Source organism: Mchenga conophoros, linkage group LG17 (assembly GCF_057382185.1).
Source record: "Mchenga conophoros isolate Kocher_MC1m ecotype Shallow Benthic linkage group LG17, M_conophoros_male_GT1.1, whole genome shotgun sequence".
NCBI lineage: Eukaryota > Metazoa > Chordata > Actinopteri > Cichliformes > Cichlidae > Mchenga > Mchenga conophoros.
In genome coordinates this window covers 1702762-1724386 of record NC_140542.1, presented here as the reverse complement: position 1 = coordinate 1724386, position 21625 = coordinate 1702762, and the positions used below count along the sequence as shown (strand labels likewise).

Sequence of the window (21625 nt, the reverse complement as noted above, 5' to 3'; positions counted from 1 at the left end):
TTTCTGGTCCACTGAGTTAGGCTTTATTATAGTCCCGTTTTCCATGTTTCTACACCAGTAGTTAATAGTAGCTGTAATTTGAGCCGGTGTTTTGTCTTGTAATCATAGGGTTCTAGCAGGAGTGCATCCATTGGTTTTATGCCTTACTTGTCAATTATAGCAATTGATTGCCAATTATTACAGACATTTGACACACGTACTGTGTCATTTCATTCGCTTGTGTGAAGCTGAACAAAAAAACTACAGCAAACAAACGCTGTGGCTTCATTTTCTTTGTGATAGTTTCCATCACAGTCTCAAAAATGTACAGAAACTTTTAGTGAATTGGAACTTTGCCTATTGAGCATAGCGTGGGCAATATGCTCAACTGCTGCAACAACATATATGCATGACACACCTGTTTGGCAAACAGAAAAGTCCCAAGTCCTACATCGGTGTGTGGGCTGCTTTGAGCTCATATAGATAGTCACCAAGACCAACATATTTTTAAGTAGAAACAACAGGCAGCCAAGCAGATTGTCAAACAGTATCAAATGTAGTGGCCGACAATGAAAGCTGCATTTTTGTGTTGTGTCGCCACGAGCTGTCCTGGCAGGATGCAGAGTTTATCAGGTAAAGTGAGATTACTGTTAGCATGATCATGTCTAAACCTGCGTCTTTTAGCAAACACAGTTTTTATTGTAATCCACACAATCTGTGCAAAATAACTTGAATCACACTATTAGGCTTCAGCTTTTCTTTATTTCAATAAATTAAGAACTCAATGTTTCAAGGATTGATTAGGGTCTGTGTGCCAGGTCACGTTCAAACACTTGCACTACGTGGGGTTTCCTGGCCAGCTGCCTGGCGGTTGTGCCGGACGCATCCTCAGAATCTTTGAGGCCGAGCTGCAGGAGCGTCCTGGCTGCGTCTGCGTGCTGCCCAATGCACGCCATGTGAAGAGCTGGGAGAAGAGAAACAGCAGTAAAAAACTGCTTCTTGTAACAACTGAGTTTTGGTGGTGACATTATCACCATATGACAATGAAAAGACAAACTAACTCTGTTCCTGTTTCCAAATCTGTTTCATTCACTGTGCCGACATATTTCCTGTAAATGAGTTTTATGAGAGCCAACAGACGACTCTCCCATTTCAGAAGCTTGGTGCTGTTTCTGTAACGCTGAAGATGTTACAGGTCACTATGGAGCACTGCGCTGATGAGTCTCTGCAGGTTCATTTTTCAGACTGAATGAATGCAAACGAGGGACGTGCACAGGTGTATGCAAAACACAGGAACAGATCTTTCTTTGTTTGATGTTAGTGACAAAAAGAGAAGTAAAGCCGTCACAGACGTTCACCCAATATTAACTGTGCAGCTTTCACGTTATTTCAAAGAGTCCAACCAAAGCTTAATGAAGCCTGTAAACTAAAAATGGTGGATTTTTTATGTTGGTTCACTTGCTGCAGCGGTGCATGGATGGAAAATGATGCTGCATCCCTATAACCTGCTCCAGTGCAAGATGTGTATGAGATAAGAAATCAGTAGGTACGAGATTACCGCCTACTGACCAATCAGTTCTCTGGAATATAGCACCATCATTCCTGGAACAGAACTCCGTGCACGGACAGTAGGAAGGTCTAAGGCTTCTTAAAGTCTTCCCTGATGAGCATCGATAAGAATCGTGGAATAAAATTACTCAGAAAAACAAAGCATTAATCTAAACATTCATTTCTGTCTGAATGACAGAGCTGCGACTCTGAGCCTTTATTCCTCACGACATCAAACAGGCAAAACCTTATTAATAAAGTGGAGCGACATGTCAAAGCTCACACACTCACACTGCTGCTTTCAGCTTGTATTGTGTTTAAACTGCTCATATGTTTCTATTATTTTCATTTGAAAGCAGCTGCCTGTGGACCTGTCTCTGTTTGCCATATGCTGCAAACATCGCCTCCTCCATGAAAACTTCACTCATCACCAGACTGACAAACGCAGTGTTCACGTAACCAGCTGACGTCCATCACTGTGTACCAAGTATCCTGACTGTTAGTGTGCGTGAAGCCAGAAAAGGTCACGTGTTATTTCCCCTCGTCACATGATCCGTATTATGTTTTCAACTGGCTGAACAAAAGCAGTATTTCAGCTGCAGAACACACGGCACACTGGACACTTCATGGATGGCATTGTTTGTTAGATAATCACAGATAATAATTATCTCTGATTAAGCTGCATGGTCAGAGAAAATAACTTTACATAAAGGCACTGAGAAGGTCATCCTACCAGTCCTCCCCTTCTTGTCCCGGGCATGAGGATCCGCTCCCAGCTCCACCAGTGTGTTTATAGTGGACGTGTGGCCCTCCTGAAAGAGATGCATGTCAGTGCGACTCGGAGAAGGATCTGTAGCCCGTGCTTTGCCTCGAGGCTTTTGTTCTCGTTATGTTCGGTATGTGAGTCTTGTATCAGCAGTCTGAGAAAACTGTTCATTCACTCTTCATGGCTACAATCACAGACGACATAAAACGGCCTCCAGTAATTCTTGTAATGAAGAGCACTTTTCTATCAGTAAGCACTGCTTTAGCTGCTGTTAGCTGCTGTTAGCTGCTGTTAGCTAACATTAAATATCAGTGAATCAAACATTGTTGGACACTTAGCAAATGACCTCTCATACAATGTGTAAAAGTAATCAAACTGTTTATCAGAGAGAAAGTGGGATTTTTTTCACCCACGTCTAACATTAGCTTATCACCAGCTGTTGTTGTTTAGCCAGCTCATCTGGACTGCATCAGTGAAACTACGCCATAAAGGGGTCAAAGTACAGGAAAAGTGCTGTTAGTTCATTGTGAAGACTGTCCTGTAATTATAAAATATGACATTTTTGTCAGTTCACTTTTGTAAAAGTTTGAACTGACTGCAGTAACGTTTTTCCACAGTTTTCCCACACAGTGGAAAAACGTTATTTAATTCGTACAGCATGACCGTCAGGCGTGGGGATGGGTCTTTATCAAAAGCTGGAAAACGAATGAAAATACAGTAAAAATAGATGCACTTCTGCACTTTTCCCAAAGCTGTGCAGGGGGCCGGATTAGAGTGTTTGCCGGGCCGATTCCGGCTCTCGGGCCACATGTTTGACACAAAGGTTTGGAAAGATAAATGTAATATTCCTGAAGGATGAAACTATTCCTCCTTCAAACCAGCAACCCGTGAATTTCAGCGTCACGCCTCGACATCCTCCGCTCCACCAGCTGAGCCATGACGAGGCTCTGCTGTTAGTAAATATTAACCACTCCACACAACAACACAGCAAAATACCTGAAACTTCTCAAGTCATCCCATCTTGGTCCCTTTCCTTACATTCCTACGCTTATTTATTTATCTTTCCCAACCATTCCGAAGCTTCCCACCAGACTGCTGAAGGAGACCAGAGGGAAATCCCTGACCTTGGCAGCGTAATGCAGGGCGGTGAGCTGGATGCTGGTCGCCCTCTGGTTCACCTCGACATTCAAGTCCTTCACCAGAAACCGCAGAGCCTCATCCTGGCCTGTGACGGCTACCTGGTGCACTGGCTGAGCCCCGAGTATGTCAGCAGCTGCTGCAGATGCCTGTGGCGCACACACACACACACACACACACACACACACACACACACACACACACACACACACACACACACACACACACACACAGGTCAGGTGGAGACACTACATATAACTACGTCAGTGCAGAAACATTACTGCAGGGGACTGCTTTCCTCCACCTGGTGCTCGTCTAAAAGAAGCCTGGCCACAGAGATGTGTCCATTCCTGATGGCGTCCATGAAAGGCGTGACTCCACAGCTGTCAGTGCTGTCAGGCATGTAGCCACATCTGGAAAAACACCAGTAAATGTAAGGATCAGTCAGACAAAGTTATCCGTGAGCTGCGAATCAGCATCAAGCAGGTGGAGCTACATTTGTGCCAAAAGAAGTCGCAGAAATTTAAGAGTGCAGAAATTTTCAGTGTCATAAAAAACAACTTAAATTTTATAACATCTATCTAACCTTTGACTTCTGCGTCACATTTAAATACATTTTTATACTGTGAATTTGTCATTTTAGGGCATTTTGAGTTGACATGGGCTATATATGTAAGAACTGCTGACAACTAAAGTCAGACAGCATCCAGAGTTGACTGGATTTGGCGTTAAATATGCAGCAGAATTAGTCTCCATGTAAAATTTCAACATACCTGTCCAGCAAGACCTTAACCACCTCCTCACATCCATGCATTGCTGGATGAACAGAGAAAGTGTAAGTTATATGATTTCCCCTCACGTCACATCTCCACATACTGTAAGTACAGACACCTGCGGTGTGTAGTGGCGTCCTGCGTGTCCTGCTCTCCGTCCTCCAGACGTCTGGTGCAACAAGGAGCAGGTGCTGTATGACCACAGGGTCTCCCTCTCTGCAGGCGATGTGGAAGGAGTTCCAGCCGTCCTTGTTTCTCAGTGCGGGGTCGGCACCGTGGCAAAGCAGCTCCTGGATCACGTCCAGGTTCCTCCGAGTGCACGCCATCATCAGCGGAGTCCTGAGAGCAGAGACACAAATCTCCTCTGACAAACAAACTTACTGCAATTGGTGGATATATTCGTACACTCTATGTAGAAGATCTGTCCCGTACTTACTGATAGAGCCACTAGGGGGCGTGGATAACCAGGCGAAATATGGAGTGAAGTTGGAAAGATAATGTGCTGCTGCTGTCCTACTGACCTGTTTTTATTTGTTTCCTGCGCTACAATCATGGAACATATTATACAACGTGTAATATCTTCACATTTTAAGAGTAGCTTATGAAAAAAATAATATTACAATTTCTTTCATGTTAATTTTAAACGACCGTACTGAATACACCCCAAACGGAGCACACAGATACAGTCTGAGCACTGTAGAACAGTCAGTGTTTAACAGGGCTGGACTGTAAAGCCTGAATTTGAAATAATGTACATTTAATTGTAATAACGTATTGTATTGTCAGCTATTTTTACCAATAAGCCCCTTCGATTTCCAACTAGAAACACAAATTTATTGAAGTATATTAAAGAAAAGTAAAGCCGCTCCTTCAGGTATATTTAGCTAATATTACGCCATTTGTTTATAGTTGTACTGTTCTGTCGAGTTAAAAAAGGTAACTCCTTCGAGCCGGATTCGAACCAGCGACCTAAGGATGTCAGCATTCAGCCTCTACAGTCCTCCGCTCTACCAACTGAGCTATCGAAGGGCGGTAACCCCTCCCACAGCGAAGCCAGCTTTAAAGTGAACCCGGGAAAGATGGCGCTTACTTCTTCCTCCTTCCTTTTGGAGTAGGGTTACAGTAATGTAGTAACACGTTAACAGGTTCTTTCTCACCAGTCAGCCTTCTTCAGACTGTCCACTTTGGCGCCTTCTTGGAGCAGGTAGCTAACACAGTCCTTGTGGCTCATGGAGGCTGCTTCGTGTAGCGGCCTCTTATAGTCGTTGTTGTACACCTCTACATCCAAGCCAACCCTCTTTATCAGGTACTTTACAATGTCCAGGTGTCCATGCCTTGCGGCGTAATGCAGCAAGGTGTCTCCCGACTTGCCGAAGTGTTTGCCACTGACAGTTTGCGCCGCAGTCGAGCCGCCTAATGTTATGTGTTTCTCCAGCGCGGCCAACTGTCCGTCCTGAGTGAGCTTCACTAGCAGCTTCGAAGTGTTTTCATCCATGCTGGGTGGAAGTTAAATGCTGGAGCAGAAACTGGCCTACGGGCCAAAATAAGAACAGTTACTCTGAAGTGTTGAAGAACACACGCTGGCCTGTTTACCAGCGCGATTCCTGGTTGAGCTGCTTAAAATCACGTGGCCAACCATGACCTAACCCTGTACCTCTGAAACCAACATAAAGCACGCAAGTGTTTGGTTTTTTACGTACTTATAGCTTGATCAAAATTCTAAATATTATTATGAGCACTAATAGATTTTTTTTTTGCAATTTAAGATTAAAATGACCTGAATTATACAGTGTGTACATATTGCTACAATTTGATGAGAAACCTTTTATACAACAGTCAAAACAAGGTTAGAGCCGTCACTTGGATTAGGAAAGAAAGAGCATCATTGCCCTTATAGGAGGGCGTGGCCATGTGGATTGTGGGAGATGTAGTTGTTGTAGCAACGTGATATGGCTCTCTAAACTTTAGAGAGTTCACGTTGCAAATCACTTTGCTCTTTACATTAAAGACAATTTTGGTCGTTTAGACTCTAAATTGTCTTTAATGTAGTTAAATAATAAAGAAAATTTAGGTTAATAAATGATTACTGGAATAATGTTAACACATCTCATGAGGGTAATATCACAGACTTTCTTTTTCTCTCTGACAAAATACCAAAAGTGGATCAGATATTGCCGTCACTGGTCTTCTAAACGAGATAATCCAGCATCTGGCTAACAAGAAGAAGACCAACAAGACGAGTCACATCTGGAGGAAAAGGTGGGGGGAGAGAAAAGCGGGTGAGTCTCAGTCCTCAGAGGTTTTACAACACGGACCATCAGCTCCACGAATGGGACTAGCTGTAACCTCCACGCTGTTCTTGCTGGTGAGTGTGTTTCAAACATTTGACTTTGTACTGCACTTAAAAACAAAAGATGGCTGTCGTATCAAAGCAGCACTGACACACCTTCATGCTTTGCCATCTAAAGGAGCTTTTATTCCTCTTTTTTGTTCTACAGATAGTTTTATGTCTGTTATGGTTGCATGATGTTGTAATGTGTAAGGGTTTAAGTAAACCATAGAGCTTTTTGTCATTTTACACTAACGTGCTCTGCTTAAAGATTTCCATCTAAGCTTTTAACTTCAGCTCTCAGTGCTCGGTGAAAGCGTCTGTTTCAGTTACTTCTCTACATTAATGGCTCTTTGTGGACAGAGGACAAACACAAACTGTTTTCAGAGTGATGGTTTCTGCACTGCACCATCACAGATTCACACACCGTGAGGACTTTGTGCTGATGGTGAAAAAGTGGTTTTCTAAATCTAAGTATAATATCACGCACTTGTTAAACTATTGGTATAAACTGACACTGACAATGTGAAACTGCACTGAGATGCATTAAGAGGACATATTACATACAAGAATACTAAAGTGTAACTTCTGTAAATGATGAGTTGTTCAAATGCAGCCCAGCTGTTGGGCAGCTCTGCTCTTCCCAGCTAAAGCTAAGCAGTTCCAGATGTTTCTGAATTCTCTGAAGAGCAGCAAATAAACCAGAAACAAATGCAGGACACAAACTGCAAGTCCTGTTGTATTTCAGCTGACAGCAGCTCTGGTGAAAGGCTGCAGAGTAGGCGTCATTATGAGCTAATCAAGCTGCCATCCTCTCTGGGCAGATTTTACATTTTAAACTTAAAGCATAATTAATGGGGTGTTGGTAAGAATCCCTTATTTGTCTCATGAAAGGGGAGACTTCACCCCTCCGTTCACTGTGTGAGCATTTGTTGTATTTGTATAAAGGTTTGAGAGGCTGGTAGGCAAACACAGCCGGCACCAGAAAGGAAGGAAATACTTTGGACTCAGCCACGTGTCAGCCCTTGTCTCACTGAATCTGTGTCTGGTCACATCACTCTGCTTCATGTAAAGGTCTTTTTGTGTTACTTTTCACTGTAGCTTTTGTTCGAGCTTAGAAACAAACCTACTGGCTTAGGAATGATCGTGTACGTCACACTTCAGAGATACGAGCTTCCTTCCTGCTAGTGTTACGATTCCACTGTTATCATTCCTAATCCCAGTGTGATAGGATCCCCGACACCACACCGTGACAGAGCCTCCCCGTGTTTTACACATGCCTCTGGACACGCACTGCTGTACCTCTCCCCTAACCTCTTCCATACATACGGACAACAATTTGAATTGAGGCCGTTTCTAACGAGACTTTGACAAATGGTAGATGGATGGGCCGAAGCCCCAGATCCAGCCCTCAGGTCAGGCGTTTGCTGGATTTTACCCATGCTCTTCATTTGCTTCAAATAGTTTTTTAGGCCTGCCATTCATTTGTCGTCCACGTGTACACAGCATATGTCAGCTCTTTGGGAATCAGCTTGTTTATGTAAAATACTGCTCTATGCTTTTGGGCATTTTTTTGCAGATTCAACTAAAGAAATGGGAAAAGCTGTATGTTTTATGACAGGATGCCTTTTTTACACTTTAATAGTAAGTGTTGAGTGACTGGTCAAACAAAAGAAATATCCCTCCCAGTATGGTCAGGTACTGTCCTCAAAATGACTAAAAAGCAGCCAAAGACTGATGAGGAGTGCAGTGATGTTTAGAGGGAGGGCGAGATCGGATGCTGCGCTGCGGTGACTCCTAACGCGAGCAGCTGAGAGAGGAACACGTAAGGACTGATTGTTCTGCACAGACGGCCTCTCTGCTTTGTGTTCGTAGGGTTACAGCTGTACTCTGTCAGACTACCTCAGATTATTCACAGCTGTAGAAGACGCTGCTTCTAAACAGCAGTCATCAGGTTGTTTGACAGTAACACTCCCTGCACTGCAAACATATGAGAGCTGTCATCTTTAGAAATAAAAACACATTTCAGGGCTGTTAGCTGTGTTGGCAGGTTTCAGGGCTCCCCTCCCTGAGGGGCCAAATTACAAAATATTTCATCTTTTGCTCCTCAGAAGTGGCTTCATAGCTCTCTCCTTCTCTGTTCTGGTGTGTGTGCAGATGTCCCTGGAAGCAAATAGAAAACATGGCTCTCCTGAGAAAAAGTAAGTGTAACCAAAGTGTGATGCAAATGGATAAAGACTGATTCATGTCGTCCAGCAGTATTAGCTGACATGTAGCTGAGAAGTAACGTTAGCAGATTGTGTTGTCTGCATGTGCTTTGCATTCACGTCCACTGTGCATCCACTGGACAGCTGTTGCCAGTAAAGGTCCCCTTATTTTTCCCCAGGAAGAGGAAGCAGCCATGCACATGCACCAAATATCTATGGAATGGGATAGACAGCAGGCTGTAACGACTTATTCCTGAACTGCATGCGGTTGTTAAAAAGTAAAAGCTGCATGTGTGCAAATTTCAGTAACTCCAGTGTTTTTCACGCTGTTTTCTTTCTACAGAAAAGGCACATTTTCCACTTTACTCGCCTTCAGGAAATCCACCTTCTACTAGCCAAACCTTTAACACTTAACTCGACTGGTAACTGGATTCTCTCATACTGTGAGAGCAATCCTTAAGTGCTTTCACTAATCCGTGGTTCTAGGTAACGAGTCAGGATGCTGTGCAGACTCCAGTTAGCACTAGCTACAGTACCCGGACGGCTGCACAAAAACCAAAGTACGCTTGTGTTTGCAGACCCTCCTTCCTCTCTGGTGTGTCTCACAGCTGGAGGAAATACACAAAGCATTTTGAAAATGGACATGTTTTACTTTTTATAGTAACAGCTGATAATCACTTAATTATTTATGGGATGATTTATTCTCTGTCTTTGCTGTGCGACTGAGAATCACTGTACCATTGCTAGCATAAAGGTAGCCGTTACCTGCCTATTGTTGCAGCCAGCGTCTCTGTGAAGTCTTTTTTCTTTCTTTGGTTTAAAGCTTTCAGTCGCTTTAAGCCAACCTGAGCTAATGAACAGCAGACTGTTGTCTGGCTCAGCCATAAAGAGCCTCATTTTTATTTTTTATTATTCTTACTTGTACTTTCCTTTGACTGTGTTGGTGGAGGCTCAATCTGATGTCGCCGTGCTGATGTTCCTGGATCAACAAACTGATGTCGGTCCTGGTTCAACATCGATCACACTGTAGTGATGGAAACACTGTCACATCACTCAGCCCTAACCACAATCACATCCTGACCCTGACCTGTTTCCCTGAGTGGACAGCTATGATGTCACAACGGTGTGATTGGTCAGATCCAATGTTGATCCTGGACATCACCAACATGAGGATATCAGTTGATGGAGAGGAATAGAGAGGATCAGAGGGAGTTTCTGTCTCTGCTGATGTAGAGCGAGCATGTGATAGCGTGTCAAAGGAGGACATGTGAGGATGGTGCAGGATGTGCATGAGACACAGTGATGATGGGCAAGCTGACAGATGAGGTCAGGCACAAGTCTGTGGTTTATGATGTTCCTTCTAAACGTAGACAGCTCTTGTTGTTTTACGGCATCAATCTGCTTTGAGACAAACTTCTTTAGTTTTGCACTCAAACACTGAGCGATCGCGTTTCAGTCAATCGGATCCTGCTGGTGCTGCTGGTGCTGATGGTGTGCCTCCTCCTGCGCAGTACACTGCTCAGAGCCTCCACTCGGCCAAGACTCTCAGGTGCGTCAGCGTTGGTCTTCACTACTTAATCTGAGAAATACTCACTAATGTTCCAAATGTGAAATATGTTACTCTCCTTAAGTGAAAAGGATCCCACTGAAATTGAGCATAAACCAGTCTAAACTCCTGATTCCTGACAGAGAACAGGAAAAGCCCCAAGAATGCAGGACAAGTTTCTCAGGAACACGCTGCAGAAGCGCATGATGTCGTGCCCGTCGTCATCTGTGCATCAGAGGAGCGCATGGGTGCCTCCATGGCAACCATCAACAGCATCATCAGCAACACAGACGCCAGTGTTTTCTTCTACGTTGTTACTCTTCGTGATGCTGTCAAACTCACGAGGTGCATCTTTGAACTACAAAAATATGAACCGCACTTTGTTCCAAATATGGAGATCAGTGGTTTTCTCCCAGTATTGTTGCCCAAAGTGAGTATTTCTCACCTAATCTTCCTTTTGTGTCACGTAGGAGGTACATAGAGAAGACAAAACTCAAAGGCATCCGCTACAAGATAGTGGAATTTAACCCGATGGTCCTTGTTGGAAAGGTGAAGCCAGATTCATCTCGACCCGATCTCTTACATCCCGTGAGTGCTGCATCCGTGCCATCAGCCAAACCAAGCACAGAGTTCCTGTCTCAAAGAAATAAAAAACTTTGTTTTGCAGCTCAACTTTGTGCGGTTTTACCTCCCTCTGCTCGACATCCTCCACTCGAGGGTTATATACTTAGATGATGACATCATCGTGCAGGGTACGCATGTCTACAGTCAGTCTAATAAAAGGATTCCATATTAAACCGAATGATTCAATAAGTGTTTAAATGATCTGTACACACATGTGTAATCTTCTACATTAGACACAACTGTGCTACCGAGGAGCGTCACACAGAGTTACTAAACGGCTGAATTCAGAGGTAGACCCTGACATGACCCAGTGAAGTCAAAGGAGCCCTTTATTGGCTCCTAGAGAACGAACTAAACCCAGAAGATCTCTAAATAAATACATCATCATTTGCCTTTACTCGGGTTCTGTTTGTTAATTATTAAAATGAGTTTTAGGATCTGAAGCATGAAAGTGTGACGAGTATCAGGATGGGGACAAATACAGCAGTCTGGTTGTGTTTCAGGTGACATCAGGGATCTGTTTAATATCAAGCTGAAGCCAGGACACGCGGCTGCTTTTGCCACAGACTGCGACCTTCCCTCCACACACGAGACGGTGCGCAGCATCGGGATGCAGGTGGATTTTTACGGCTTCTGTTATGATGTTAGACTTTTATGCCTCGTGTAAATCTCACATTAAAGAGGTTTTATTTGACATAGTAACATGTGGGAGGGATTCAGTCATTATTATTTGGTATTCTCCCCTCTGAGCTCGTCCCCTAGACAACCTACATGGGCTTCCTGGACTACAGGAAACAGGAAGTGAAAGACCTGGGCATCAACCCCAGCGACTGCTCTTTCAACCCTGGAGTCTTTGTGGCAGATATGAACGAGTGGAAGAAGCAGAAGGTCACCAAAGAGCTGGAGAAGTGGATGGAGGAGAATTTCAGGTAAACTCCTTAAACTAGTGTCATTTCCTAAATGTTACCAATATGAACAGTAGATTTGGTTTATGAAACTTTGATCTTATTTTACCTTGAAAGAGAGGTCAAAGGTCAAGCGCTACATATTTTAGATCTCTATACGGTACTGTCTATACGTCGACAATGCACAGCAAACCTGTAAGGATCACAGTTGTAAGTTATAAAGGCTTTGTGTCAGCTTTCAACCAATAAAACTTTATTAAGTTGACCCCGAAGAGCCACACGTCACTCCCTACATGACCTACCTGTCGTTACATCTGTCAGCTTACTAAAAGTGTGTTTGTGGATTTAAACCTTTTATTGCAGATGTTCCTACAGTTTTGCATATGAAGGCCAGTGTCTGGCATTTAGAGTGAAGCAGCTGTGATGGCGAGCGATATCCCACAGATATACTGTAAAAAGCCATTGAACCACTCGTAACTACAGTTAGCTAACTAGCCTCTGTATGTTGCAGCAGTGCTGTGGTTTGGGGTGAGATACGTACACAGAGCTGTTCCCTTTCAGTCAGTTCACTCGGTACAACACATAAGTACGGGATATCACGCCCTCGCGTGCCCTGGCTGAAGAAACCTTTATTCACATGTGATGACACGCGCACGCCCCGCCTGCACATATAGCCGCTGTCATCACAGTCGTCCCTCAGTTCTTACGCTCTTCACCTCGCGGAGAACACCTCTGCTGAGTTGGACTGCCCCTGTTGGTGTTAGCTAGGGCCGCCACAAACGATTATTTTGATAGTCGACTAATCAGATCATCATCCATTGGACGTACAGCGTACAGCTTATTGCACCAGCAGCATCTGCTCTTATATAACTATCATTAGCTTACAGCTTTAAGTGTTTAAGGTGCTAACTAAAAATAAAGACAAGATGATAGTTTATTAAATTTTAATGAAATTTGCAGATTGTTTCGGTGAAGTTTAATAAACTCCTTGCTATCTAAAATATAACAGGACACTGGAGGATATTCTGGAGCATCTCACACTTCTGATAATCAGCTGTCTGCTTGACGTTTATTCAGCTGTGTAAAAACTTTAATCTCAGCCAAACCGATTTACTCAGGAACAAATAAAATACAAAAAAAAAAGCCAAACAATAACATTTTAAGTTATCTAAGTGACTTATATATCATGTTTAACCTGAGTAGTGAAAGACGGCGGTGGGTTTGAAAACGATTTGCCGGGAGTCCGGTGTTCTCACGGCTCTAGTTAGCCTAGCCCCCGCCTAGCTAACGAGCTAGTGGGTAACAGACGTCTCCGAAAACGTCGGAGCGCTTTTGAAAATATGCGGTGTCCTGATAAACTGAGCAGATATTTGAGGTTTACACAGCTACATTCTCGCCTGAAAATATGTTAAACGTTTATTTTGTGACCCAGAAAGAATAATAAGAGTAAAGTTAAAATCCGGCGTGCAGCTCGGATCTCAGCTGACCCTTCTCACCCTGGACACAGTCTGTTTGACCTGCTCCCCTCAGGCAGGAGGCTCCGGTCCATTCGCACCAGAACCTCTCGCCATAAGAACAGTTTCTTCCCCTCTGCTGTTGGACACATGAACAATAACCGTATGACTGTCCCCACCACTAACACATGACCCTACGCTGTGTCACTGCATCATTCTATGTTTGGCACTGATCACCACCTGCACTCATGTATATATCTTTCAACGTAGCACTCTTAATTCTTATTCTCATGTATATATCTCATGCACATATCTTTCCACGTAGCACTTTTAATTCTTATCCCTACTTTTATTTTTTCATGTCTATTTAAGTGCTATTTATGACACTATGTTTGCACTGAAGCACCGCAGCAATTTCCTAATGTTGTAAACCTGCTCAACATTTGGCAATAAACCCCATTCTGATTCTGATTCTGATTCTAAAACTAACTAGCTGCCGCCATTGTTGGAAACTGAGCTGGGCCGCGCTATGAATTCTGGGATAGGTTGGGCCACGAAGTATACACCCCACCCATCCTTCAAATCTGGGGAAATGAAGGGTCCATTTGTCGGAGTCTTTGAATTTGGACAGTCTTCGTCGTGTCGCTGTAACATAATCGGCCTCCTAATGCGGGTACAGGAGGATTCCTGCGTCTTTTGTGATCTTTTGTGATCTTACAAAGCTTCAAACGACGCGTCGACTTTTAAATTAGTCGTCGACGATTAGTCGACGTAATCGTGACTAGTCGACTAATCGTGGCAGCCCTAGTGTTAGTCTCCACCGTGCAGTTGGTGCGTAGGCTGCCCGCGGAGTGCTAATTTCAAGTTTTCCTGTGCAGCGTTTTGCTTTGCGTTTTTGAACTTTGGACTCCAAACCTAAGCGAGCAAAGCACAAATCTTCTGTTCGCCCCTGTCCTCAGGGATGTGGTTTCTCTTTGCACGACAGCGACCAGCACAATGCCTGCCCCGTCTGCCTGGGGATCGGCCACGCTAGGAGAGCATTGATGGAGCCCGAAGCCTGTGCGTTTTGTCGCCAGCTCCGGCGCTCGACCCTGGAAAGACGGGTGACGTTTGTGGAAAAAGTGCTGGGACGCTCCGCTGTCCCACCGCATGACCCTCTCCTTTCAGAGTCTGGAGCCCCGGCTTCGTCCGAGTCCGAGGACAAGGATTATCCGGTCGATGTCCCCGCAATTAGCTGGGCTGACCACATGGAATATGTTGACGGGTTAGTTGATGACGAGCCGGAACCATGCAGGAGCGCTGACGGACTTCTCTTTCCTCCCTGTTTCGCCGTGCTGCTGAGAAGCTGCAGGTGGACTGGCCCTCTCCTCCGCCAGCTCAGAGGCCGTCGCGGCTCACGGGTTTTTTCCTCCCACCGGAGCCCGCAACAGCCAAAAACTGCCTTCCCATGTTCCCAGACTTTCTCTGCGAGCTAACAGCATCATAGGACAAACCTCTGTCTACCCGCGTCACTGTGCCCGGCTATGGACAGTACATGGAATTGGACTTAGCTAACCCACCCCCTATGAAGAAGAAGATTTATCGGGCTCAGGCCGGCACTGCTCACGCCATGAGCTCCGTCACCATGCTCCAGACGTACCGGGCGATGTGCCTGGTGGAGCTCGGATCGCTGGTTCCTGATGACAGCCCGCTGGCACCTCTTCTTAACGAGGTCAGAGTCACCACGGATCACATCCTCCGTACCTAGTGCTGCCGTTCGGGCTGTCGCTCGCTCCTCGCACCTTTGCAAAATGTGCCGAGGCAGCGCTAGCGCCCCTCAGAAAGAGAGGCATCCGCATCTTAGCCTACCTGGACGACTGGGCTCTCGTAGCTTGCTCCAGAGAGCAGGCGGAGACACAGCTGTCGCTGGTTCTGTCACACATTCAGACACTGGGGTTCTCTGTGAACGTTCAAAAGAGCTCGCTAATCCTGAGTCAGCAGATTTCTTTCCTCGGTTTGGAAATATGCTCGCTTTCCAGCCGCGCACGTTTGTCGGAGCACAGAGTGGCCGCGTTTCATCGCTGCCTCGCTCAGTTTCAGCTGGGACGCAGACTGCGTTTCCAGACCATATTAAGCTTGTTGGGCACGATGGCATCTATGATCGCCGTAGTGCCGCTTGGACTGTTAAAAATGAGAGCGTTTCAACGCTGGACTCTCTCTCACCGTTTGTGTGCATCGCGTCAGCTCCGGAGGAGGCTGCCGGTAACCACGTCTTGCATGCTAGCTCTCCGTCCTTGGAGGGAGCCCGGGCTGCTGCATCAGGGCTCTCGGATTGGGAGGGTTTTGTTTCACAAGGTGGTGTCCACAGATGCTTCCCTAAGAGGGTGGGGAGCGCTGTGTGAGTGTGCATCAGTGAGAGGGATCTGGTCCGCACTTAGAGCTGTTAGCAGTGTTCTTAGCTCTAAAGCATTTCCGTCCAGTCCTGGAGGCCAGCATGTCTTAGTCAGGACGGACAATTCAACAGTGGTGTCTTACATAAACAGGCAGGGAGGAACACGCTCTCCTCCCCTGTTGAAGCTGTCTCGCTCTCTGCTGTTATGGTGTTCATTTTCTGTATCTAAGAGCCACCCATGCCCCAGGCCACCTGAACCTGGGGCCGGACCTTCTCTCCAGGGGGTCCTCTGGTGAGAGAATGGAGGTTGCACCCTTTAATAGTGGCTCAGATCTGGGATCTATTTGGCAAGAGGCAAGGGGCAAATAGTGGTTCATCCGTGCCCGGATCTGTGGCGCCTTCATGCTTACCTGCTGAGAGGTTAAACTTGATTGCTAAGGGTTTGCCACCTAGTGTGATAGCGACAATTCAGAGCGCTAGGGCCTCATCTACTAGAGGCTTGTGCGCTTACAAATGGCGAGCCTTCGAGCAATGGTGCCAGGACCGCCACACTCTCCCATTTCAGTGTTTTGACATTCCCGCAGGAGCTGCTGGATAAGGGCCTTTCATTTTCAACAATTAAGGTTTATTCAGCAGCTACAGTGGGGCAAAAAAGTATTTAGTCAGCCACCGATTGTGCAAGTTCCCCCACCTAAAATGATGACAGAGGTCAGTAATTTGCACCAGAGGTACACTTCAACTGTGAGAGACAGAATGTGAAAAAAAATCCATGAATCCACATGGTAGGATTTGTAAAGAATTTATTTGTAAATCAGGGTGGAAAATAAGTATTTGGTCAATAACAAAAATACAACTCAATACTTTGTAACATAACCTTTGTTGGCAATAACAGAGGTCAAACGTTTACTATAGGTCTTTACCAGGTTTGCACACACAGTAGCTGGTATTTTGGCCCATTCCTCCATGCAGATCTTCTCGAGAGCAGTGATGTTTTGGGGCTGTCGCCGAGCAACACGGACTTTCAACTCCCGCCACAGATTTTCTATGGGGTTGAGGTCTGGAGACTGGCTAGGCCACTCCAGGACTTTCAAATGCTTCTTACGGAGCCACTCCTTTGTTGCCCGGGCGGTGTGTTTTGGATCATTGTCATGTTGGAAGACCCAGCCTCGTTTCATCTTCAAAGTTCTCACTGATGGAAGGAGGTTTTGGCTCAAAATCTCACGATACATGGCCCCATTCATTCTGTCCTTAACACGGATCAGTCGTCCTGTCCCCTTGGCAGAAAAACAGCCCCATAGCATGATGTTTCCACCCCCATGCTTCACAGTAGGTATGGTGTTCTTGGGATGCAACTCAGTATTCTTCTTCCTCCAAACACGACGAGTTGAGTTTATACCAAAAAGTTCTACTTTGGTTTCATCTGACCACATGACATTCTCCCAATCCTCTGCTGTATCATCCATGTGCTCTCTGGCAAACTTCAGACGGGCCTGGACATGCACTGGCTTCAGCAGCGGAACACGTCTGGCACTGCGGGATTTGATTCCCTGCCGTTGTAGTGTGTTACTGATGGTGACCTTTGTTACTTTGGTCCCAGCTCTCTGCAGGTCATTCACCAGGTCCCCCCGTGTGGTTCTGGGATCTTTGCTCACCGTTCTCATGATCATTTTGACCCCACGGGATGAGATCTTGCGTGGAGCCCCAGATCGAGGGAGATTATCAGTGGTCTTGTATGTCTTCCATTTTCTGATGATTGCTCCCACAGTTGATTTTTTCACACCAAGCTGCTTGCCTATTGTAGATTCACTCTTCCCAGTCTGGTGCAGGTCTACAATACTTTTCCTGGTGTCCTTCGAAAGCTCTTTGGTCTTGGCCATGGCGGAGTTTGGAGTCTGACTGTTTGAGGCTGTGGACAGGTGTCTTTTATACAGATGATGAGTTCAAACAGGTGCCATTCATACAGGTAACGAGTGGGGGACAGAAAAGCTTCTTACAGAAGACGTTACAGGTCTGTGAGAGCCAGAGATTTTCCATGTTTGAGGTGACCAAATACTTATTTTCCACCTTGATTTACGAATAAATTCTTTACAAATCCTACCATGTGGATTCATGGATTTTTTTTTCACATTCTGTCTCTCACAGTTGAAGTGTACCTCTGGTGCAAATTACTGACCTCTGTCATCATTTTAAGTGGGGGAACTTGCACAATCGGTGGCTGACTAAATACTTTTTTGCCCCACTGTATATCTGCTTGTCATATTGGCTTTGACGAGGTGACACCAGGTGCACATCCCCTCACCATACGTTTTCTGAAAGGAGTTTGCCGGCTGAGGCCCGTGCTTAAGTCCAGTGTCCCTGCTTGGGACTTGTCTTTGGTGCTGGAGGACCTTTGTAGCCCCCCGTTTGAACCCACTGAGTCTGTGGATATGAAATTTCTTTCATATAAGACTGCATTACTTCTCGCTTTGGCTTCAGCAAAGCGAGTGGGTGACCTTCATGCGCTCTCTGTGCATCCCTCCTGCACACAGTTCTCTCCTGATGGTCTCAAGGTTGTATTGCGTCCAAATGCTGCCTATTTTCCCAAGATCATGCCTGCGTCTTATAGCTCAGTGGAGTTTGAGTTGCTGAGCTTTTGCTCCCCTCCTTTTGCATCTGAGGAGCAGAGGAGGATGCATTCTCTTTGTCCAGTGCGTGTGCTACGCACCTACATTGAGCGCACTCAGAATGTGCGCTTATGTGACCAGCTGTTTGTCTGCTTCGCTAATCCAAATAGAGGTAGAGCTCTGTCCAAGCAGAGGCTGTCCCACTGGATTATAGAAGCTATCTCACTGGCGTACGGCACCGGTGGTCTTGCTTTGCCCCAGGGGGTGAGAGCTCATTCCACCAGGGGGATGGCAACCTCATGGGCTCTTTTTAAAGGGGTGCCTGTAGCTGATATTTGTGCGGCAGCTAGTTGGGCATCACCGCACACTTTTGTGCGGTTTTATCGGTTGGACGTTACAGGCCCTTCGGTGGCTCATGCTGTCCTTTCTGCTGGGTCTACCACTCACTAAGGATGTGGTGGTCCGATTCCGGTTCAGTGACTGCTCTGTGGGGCCTGTATATATGTCCCATACTTATGTGTTGTACCGAGTGAATCGACTGAAAGGGAACGAATAGTTATGTCTATAACTTCTGTTCCCTGAAGGAGAGGAACGAGGTACAACACAAGGTGGCCCCACTGAGCAGTTTGGCTCGGTGAAGAGCGGCTATCGAACTGATGACTGTGATGACAGCGGCTATATGTGCCGGCGGGGCCGTGCGCGTGTCATCACACGCCATCTGCCTTAAAGGCGTGAATAAAGGTTTCTTCAGCCAGGACACGCGAGGGCGTGATATCCCGTACTTATGTGTTGTACCTCGTTCCTCTCCGGCTCCCAAAATTCTTCCCTACTTCATCCCAATTACAGAGTTCTTTCAGATGCGGTTGGCATGTCTGAATTATGCACAGAGTCCTTTTGCATGCGTGCTGTGACCGGCCAAAGCAACACTAAAAGAGTCGTCTCCTGAAGAGCCGGGGTGTGTCAGGAAACTGTGATTATCGTCTAGAGTTTTATCTTTTTATCTTTGTTTATGTGGTTTTCATTTGTTCATGTATTGTTTGTTATCAGTCACTTTTTCATTGATTAGGTTTAAGCACTAAAAAGTACTTTCCCCCACGAGCGTATTGATCCCATCAGCAGATGGGTGACGTAAACTGTTTTGTTCGGAGCCCTGCAGAGGTAGCTGATGGAGGCTCACTGGTGTATAACAAAAAAATCTCTTTCTTTTGTTTACACTGGCCACTGCATCTGATTTTAAACCCTTCTCACCAACAGACAAAACATATACAGCAGTGCCATGGCAGGGGGCGTGGCAACCCCACCCATGCTAATCGTGTTTCATGACAAATACACGATACTGGACCCTCTTTGGCACGTCAGGCACCTGGGTAAGATTGCTCTCCACACACAGCTGGAATATTAGTGCCACCGTCAGCTCAGTTTCCAAAAAGCTTCGCTGTGTGTCCAGGCTGGAGTCCGGATGTCCATTACCCAGAGAACTTCCTCCAGGAGGCGCACCTGCTGCACTGGAATGGCCCGTTCAAACCCTGGAATTACCCTGCTGTGCATTTAGATCGCTGGGAGAAGTGGTTCATCCCAGACCCCTCTGGAAGGTTCTCTTTGGAACGTCCTGACGACGACAGCTGAGGTCCGTGGCTGCGGCACCAAGGAGCCGGTCAGAGGGTCACGTGACACACGCTTACAGTGACGGGGCGAAGGAGTAAATCCACGAATGTAACACTGAAACAGCGAGACACCAAACTGACCAATCTAAAGAACATAAGAGACTGAATGCTGTTGTGTGTTTGTGAAACGTGTCGCATTATAAAAACTGTATTTCAAACCTAACATTTAAGATTGTTTCTTATCTTTATATGTTTTCCATACTGCTTCATATATCTGTCATCGCTATCCTTAAGCTAACAATACAACTGTATAGTTTTCTACCCAGGATATATTACTGATTTCATTTAGTGTGCAGCTCCAGACAGTGATGGGCTGAAAGGCCCCAGGAGCCTGTGAAAAGCTGGTTCAAATATAACGTCGTCTCGCGTGGCAGAGCCTGCGTCCGCTCTGTAACGACAGGCTGCGGTGGGCTCTTTTGCGCCCCCAGCAGGTCAGACAGTGCACATTTCATGTGAACTTGAACAGGCACACTCGTCGTTCCCAGACATGAAGCCAGTGACTCTGTTCATGCCTCTTTTCTCTCTCATCTGTGAGGCTGACCTTTCTGAGCGAACAGTCGTTACATTCATGCTTCCTCACACAGAACACGGCGGTCATTTAACTTGTGCTGTCAGATTTTCAATCGAACCAAACATCTACTAAGTCAATCACCATTTAGGTTTCCTTTTCTTGATTAGCCTTTTATAAAAGTGGCTCAGTGCAGATATAAATATATAACCTGCAATTTGTTAAAACCAGTCTTGCCAGGCACACTGGGTAGTTCATATGATGGCAACGGTAAAATGCGTGTTTGAAACTGCGACAAAGTTCACAGCAAGAAGTGGATGTAAGTAGAAGTCACAGTGGATTTCTGGGATGAGCACTTTCTATTGTTGTTATTACTCTTTAGTTTCATGTTGCACTCACTGCTTGGCTTGTTCAGCCCCACAAACTTCACGCGTGAGCAGAAGGCAGCCTGAAGTTTTCAGATTTGTGCCTTTCACAACATGAGCTCCCGTTACTGGTTCCAGCCACCAGAGGGCGTGATGCTCCTGGTAGTCTGTACTCGATGTGAAGCAGCGACTGTCACTGCTGCAGTTGACTGTTGGTAAGAGACACATGATTCCTCCTGAGAACAAAATAAAAAACAAACACACACCTGACCACCTCATTCTATTTAAATGAGTTTATTCTATTTACACAGCACCAGGTCACAACATCAGTCGCCTCAAGGTGCTTTATATTGTAAGGTAGACGCTTTGGCGACAGTGGGAAGGAAAAACTCCCTTTTAACTGGACTGGACTCATAACTCAGACGCCCTCTACAGGAAAGGGCAGAGCAGGCTGCTGTGGAGACTCAGGTCGTTTGGAGTGGAGGGCCCACTCCTGAAGACCTTCTATGACTCTGTGGTGGCCTCTGCCATCTTTTATGGTGTGGTCTGCTGGGGCGGCAGCATCTCTGCTGGGGACAGGAAGAGACTGAACAGGGTGATCAGAAGGTCCAGCTCTGTTCTAGGATGCCCTCTGGACCCAGTGGAGGTGGTGAGTGACAGGAGAACGGCGGCTAAGCTGTCATCCCTGTTGGACAACATCTCCCACCCCATGCAGCAGACTGTGACAGCACTGAGCAGCTCCTCCAGTGGCTGCTGCACCCACGGTGTGGGACGGAGAGATTTCACAGGTCTTTCCTCCCCACTGCTGTCAGACTCCACAACAAAGACTCCAACTGATCAAACTCA

At 45.9% G+C, this 21625-nt stretch overlaps 2 protein-coding genes and 1 non-coding gene across 4 annotated transcripts; 1 reads left to right on the top strand and 2 right to left on the bottom strand.

Moving 5' to 3' along the window:
• Positions 1-721: 721 nt before the first annotated feature.
• Positions 722-5919, bottom strand: ankrd16 (ankyrin repeat domain 16). 2 transcript variants are annotated; one of them, XM_085252571.1, is made up of 7 exons: positions 5361-5919; positions 4322-4542; positions 4204-4246; positions 3731-3843; positions 3418-3581; positions 2261-2339; positions 722-943 (listed from the first exon to the last, which is right to left on the bottom strand). In XM_085252571.1, the coding sequence occupies exons 1-7, from the start codon at positions 5696-5698 to the stop codon at positions 780-782; spliced, it is 1122 nt and encodes a 373-aa protein (XP_085108697.1). In that variant the 5' UTR covers positions 5699-5919; the 3' UTR covers positions 722-779. The 2 variants fall into 2 exon arrangements, with proteins under 2 accessions (XP_085108697.1, XP_085108698.1); XM_085252572.1 differs by having other exon boundaries at positions 3418-3579; positions 3735-3843; positions 5361-5914.
• On the bottom strand, positions 5145-5232 carry trnay-gua (transfer RNA tyrosine (anticodon GUA)). The gene is given in 2 exon segments: positions 5145-5180; positions 5196-5232. It is a non-coding gene; the product is annotated as a tRNA-Tyr (tRNA).
• A 493-nt stretch (positions 5920-6412) lies between the features above and the next one.
• Positions 6413-21331, top strand: glt8d2 (glycosyltransferase 8 domain containing 2). Its single transcript, XM_085251650.1, has 10 exons — positions 6413-6568; positions 8690-8733; positions 10196-10288; positions 10429-10630; positions 10756-10873; positions 10953-11037; positions 11413-11525; positions 11672-11838; positions 19497-19609; positions 19690-21331. The coding sequence occupies exons 2-10, from the start codon at positions 8715-8717 to the stop codon at positions 19866-19868; spliced, it is 1089 nt and encodes a 362-aa protein (XP_085107776.1). The 5' UTR covers positions 6413-6568; positions 8690-8714; the 3' UTR covers positions 19869-21331.
• Positions 21332-21625: the final 294 nt, after the last annotated feature.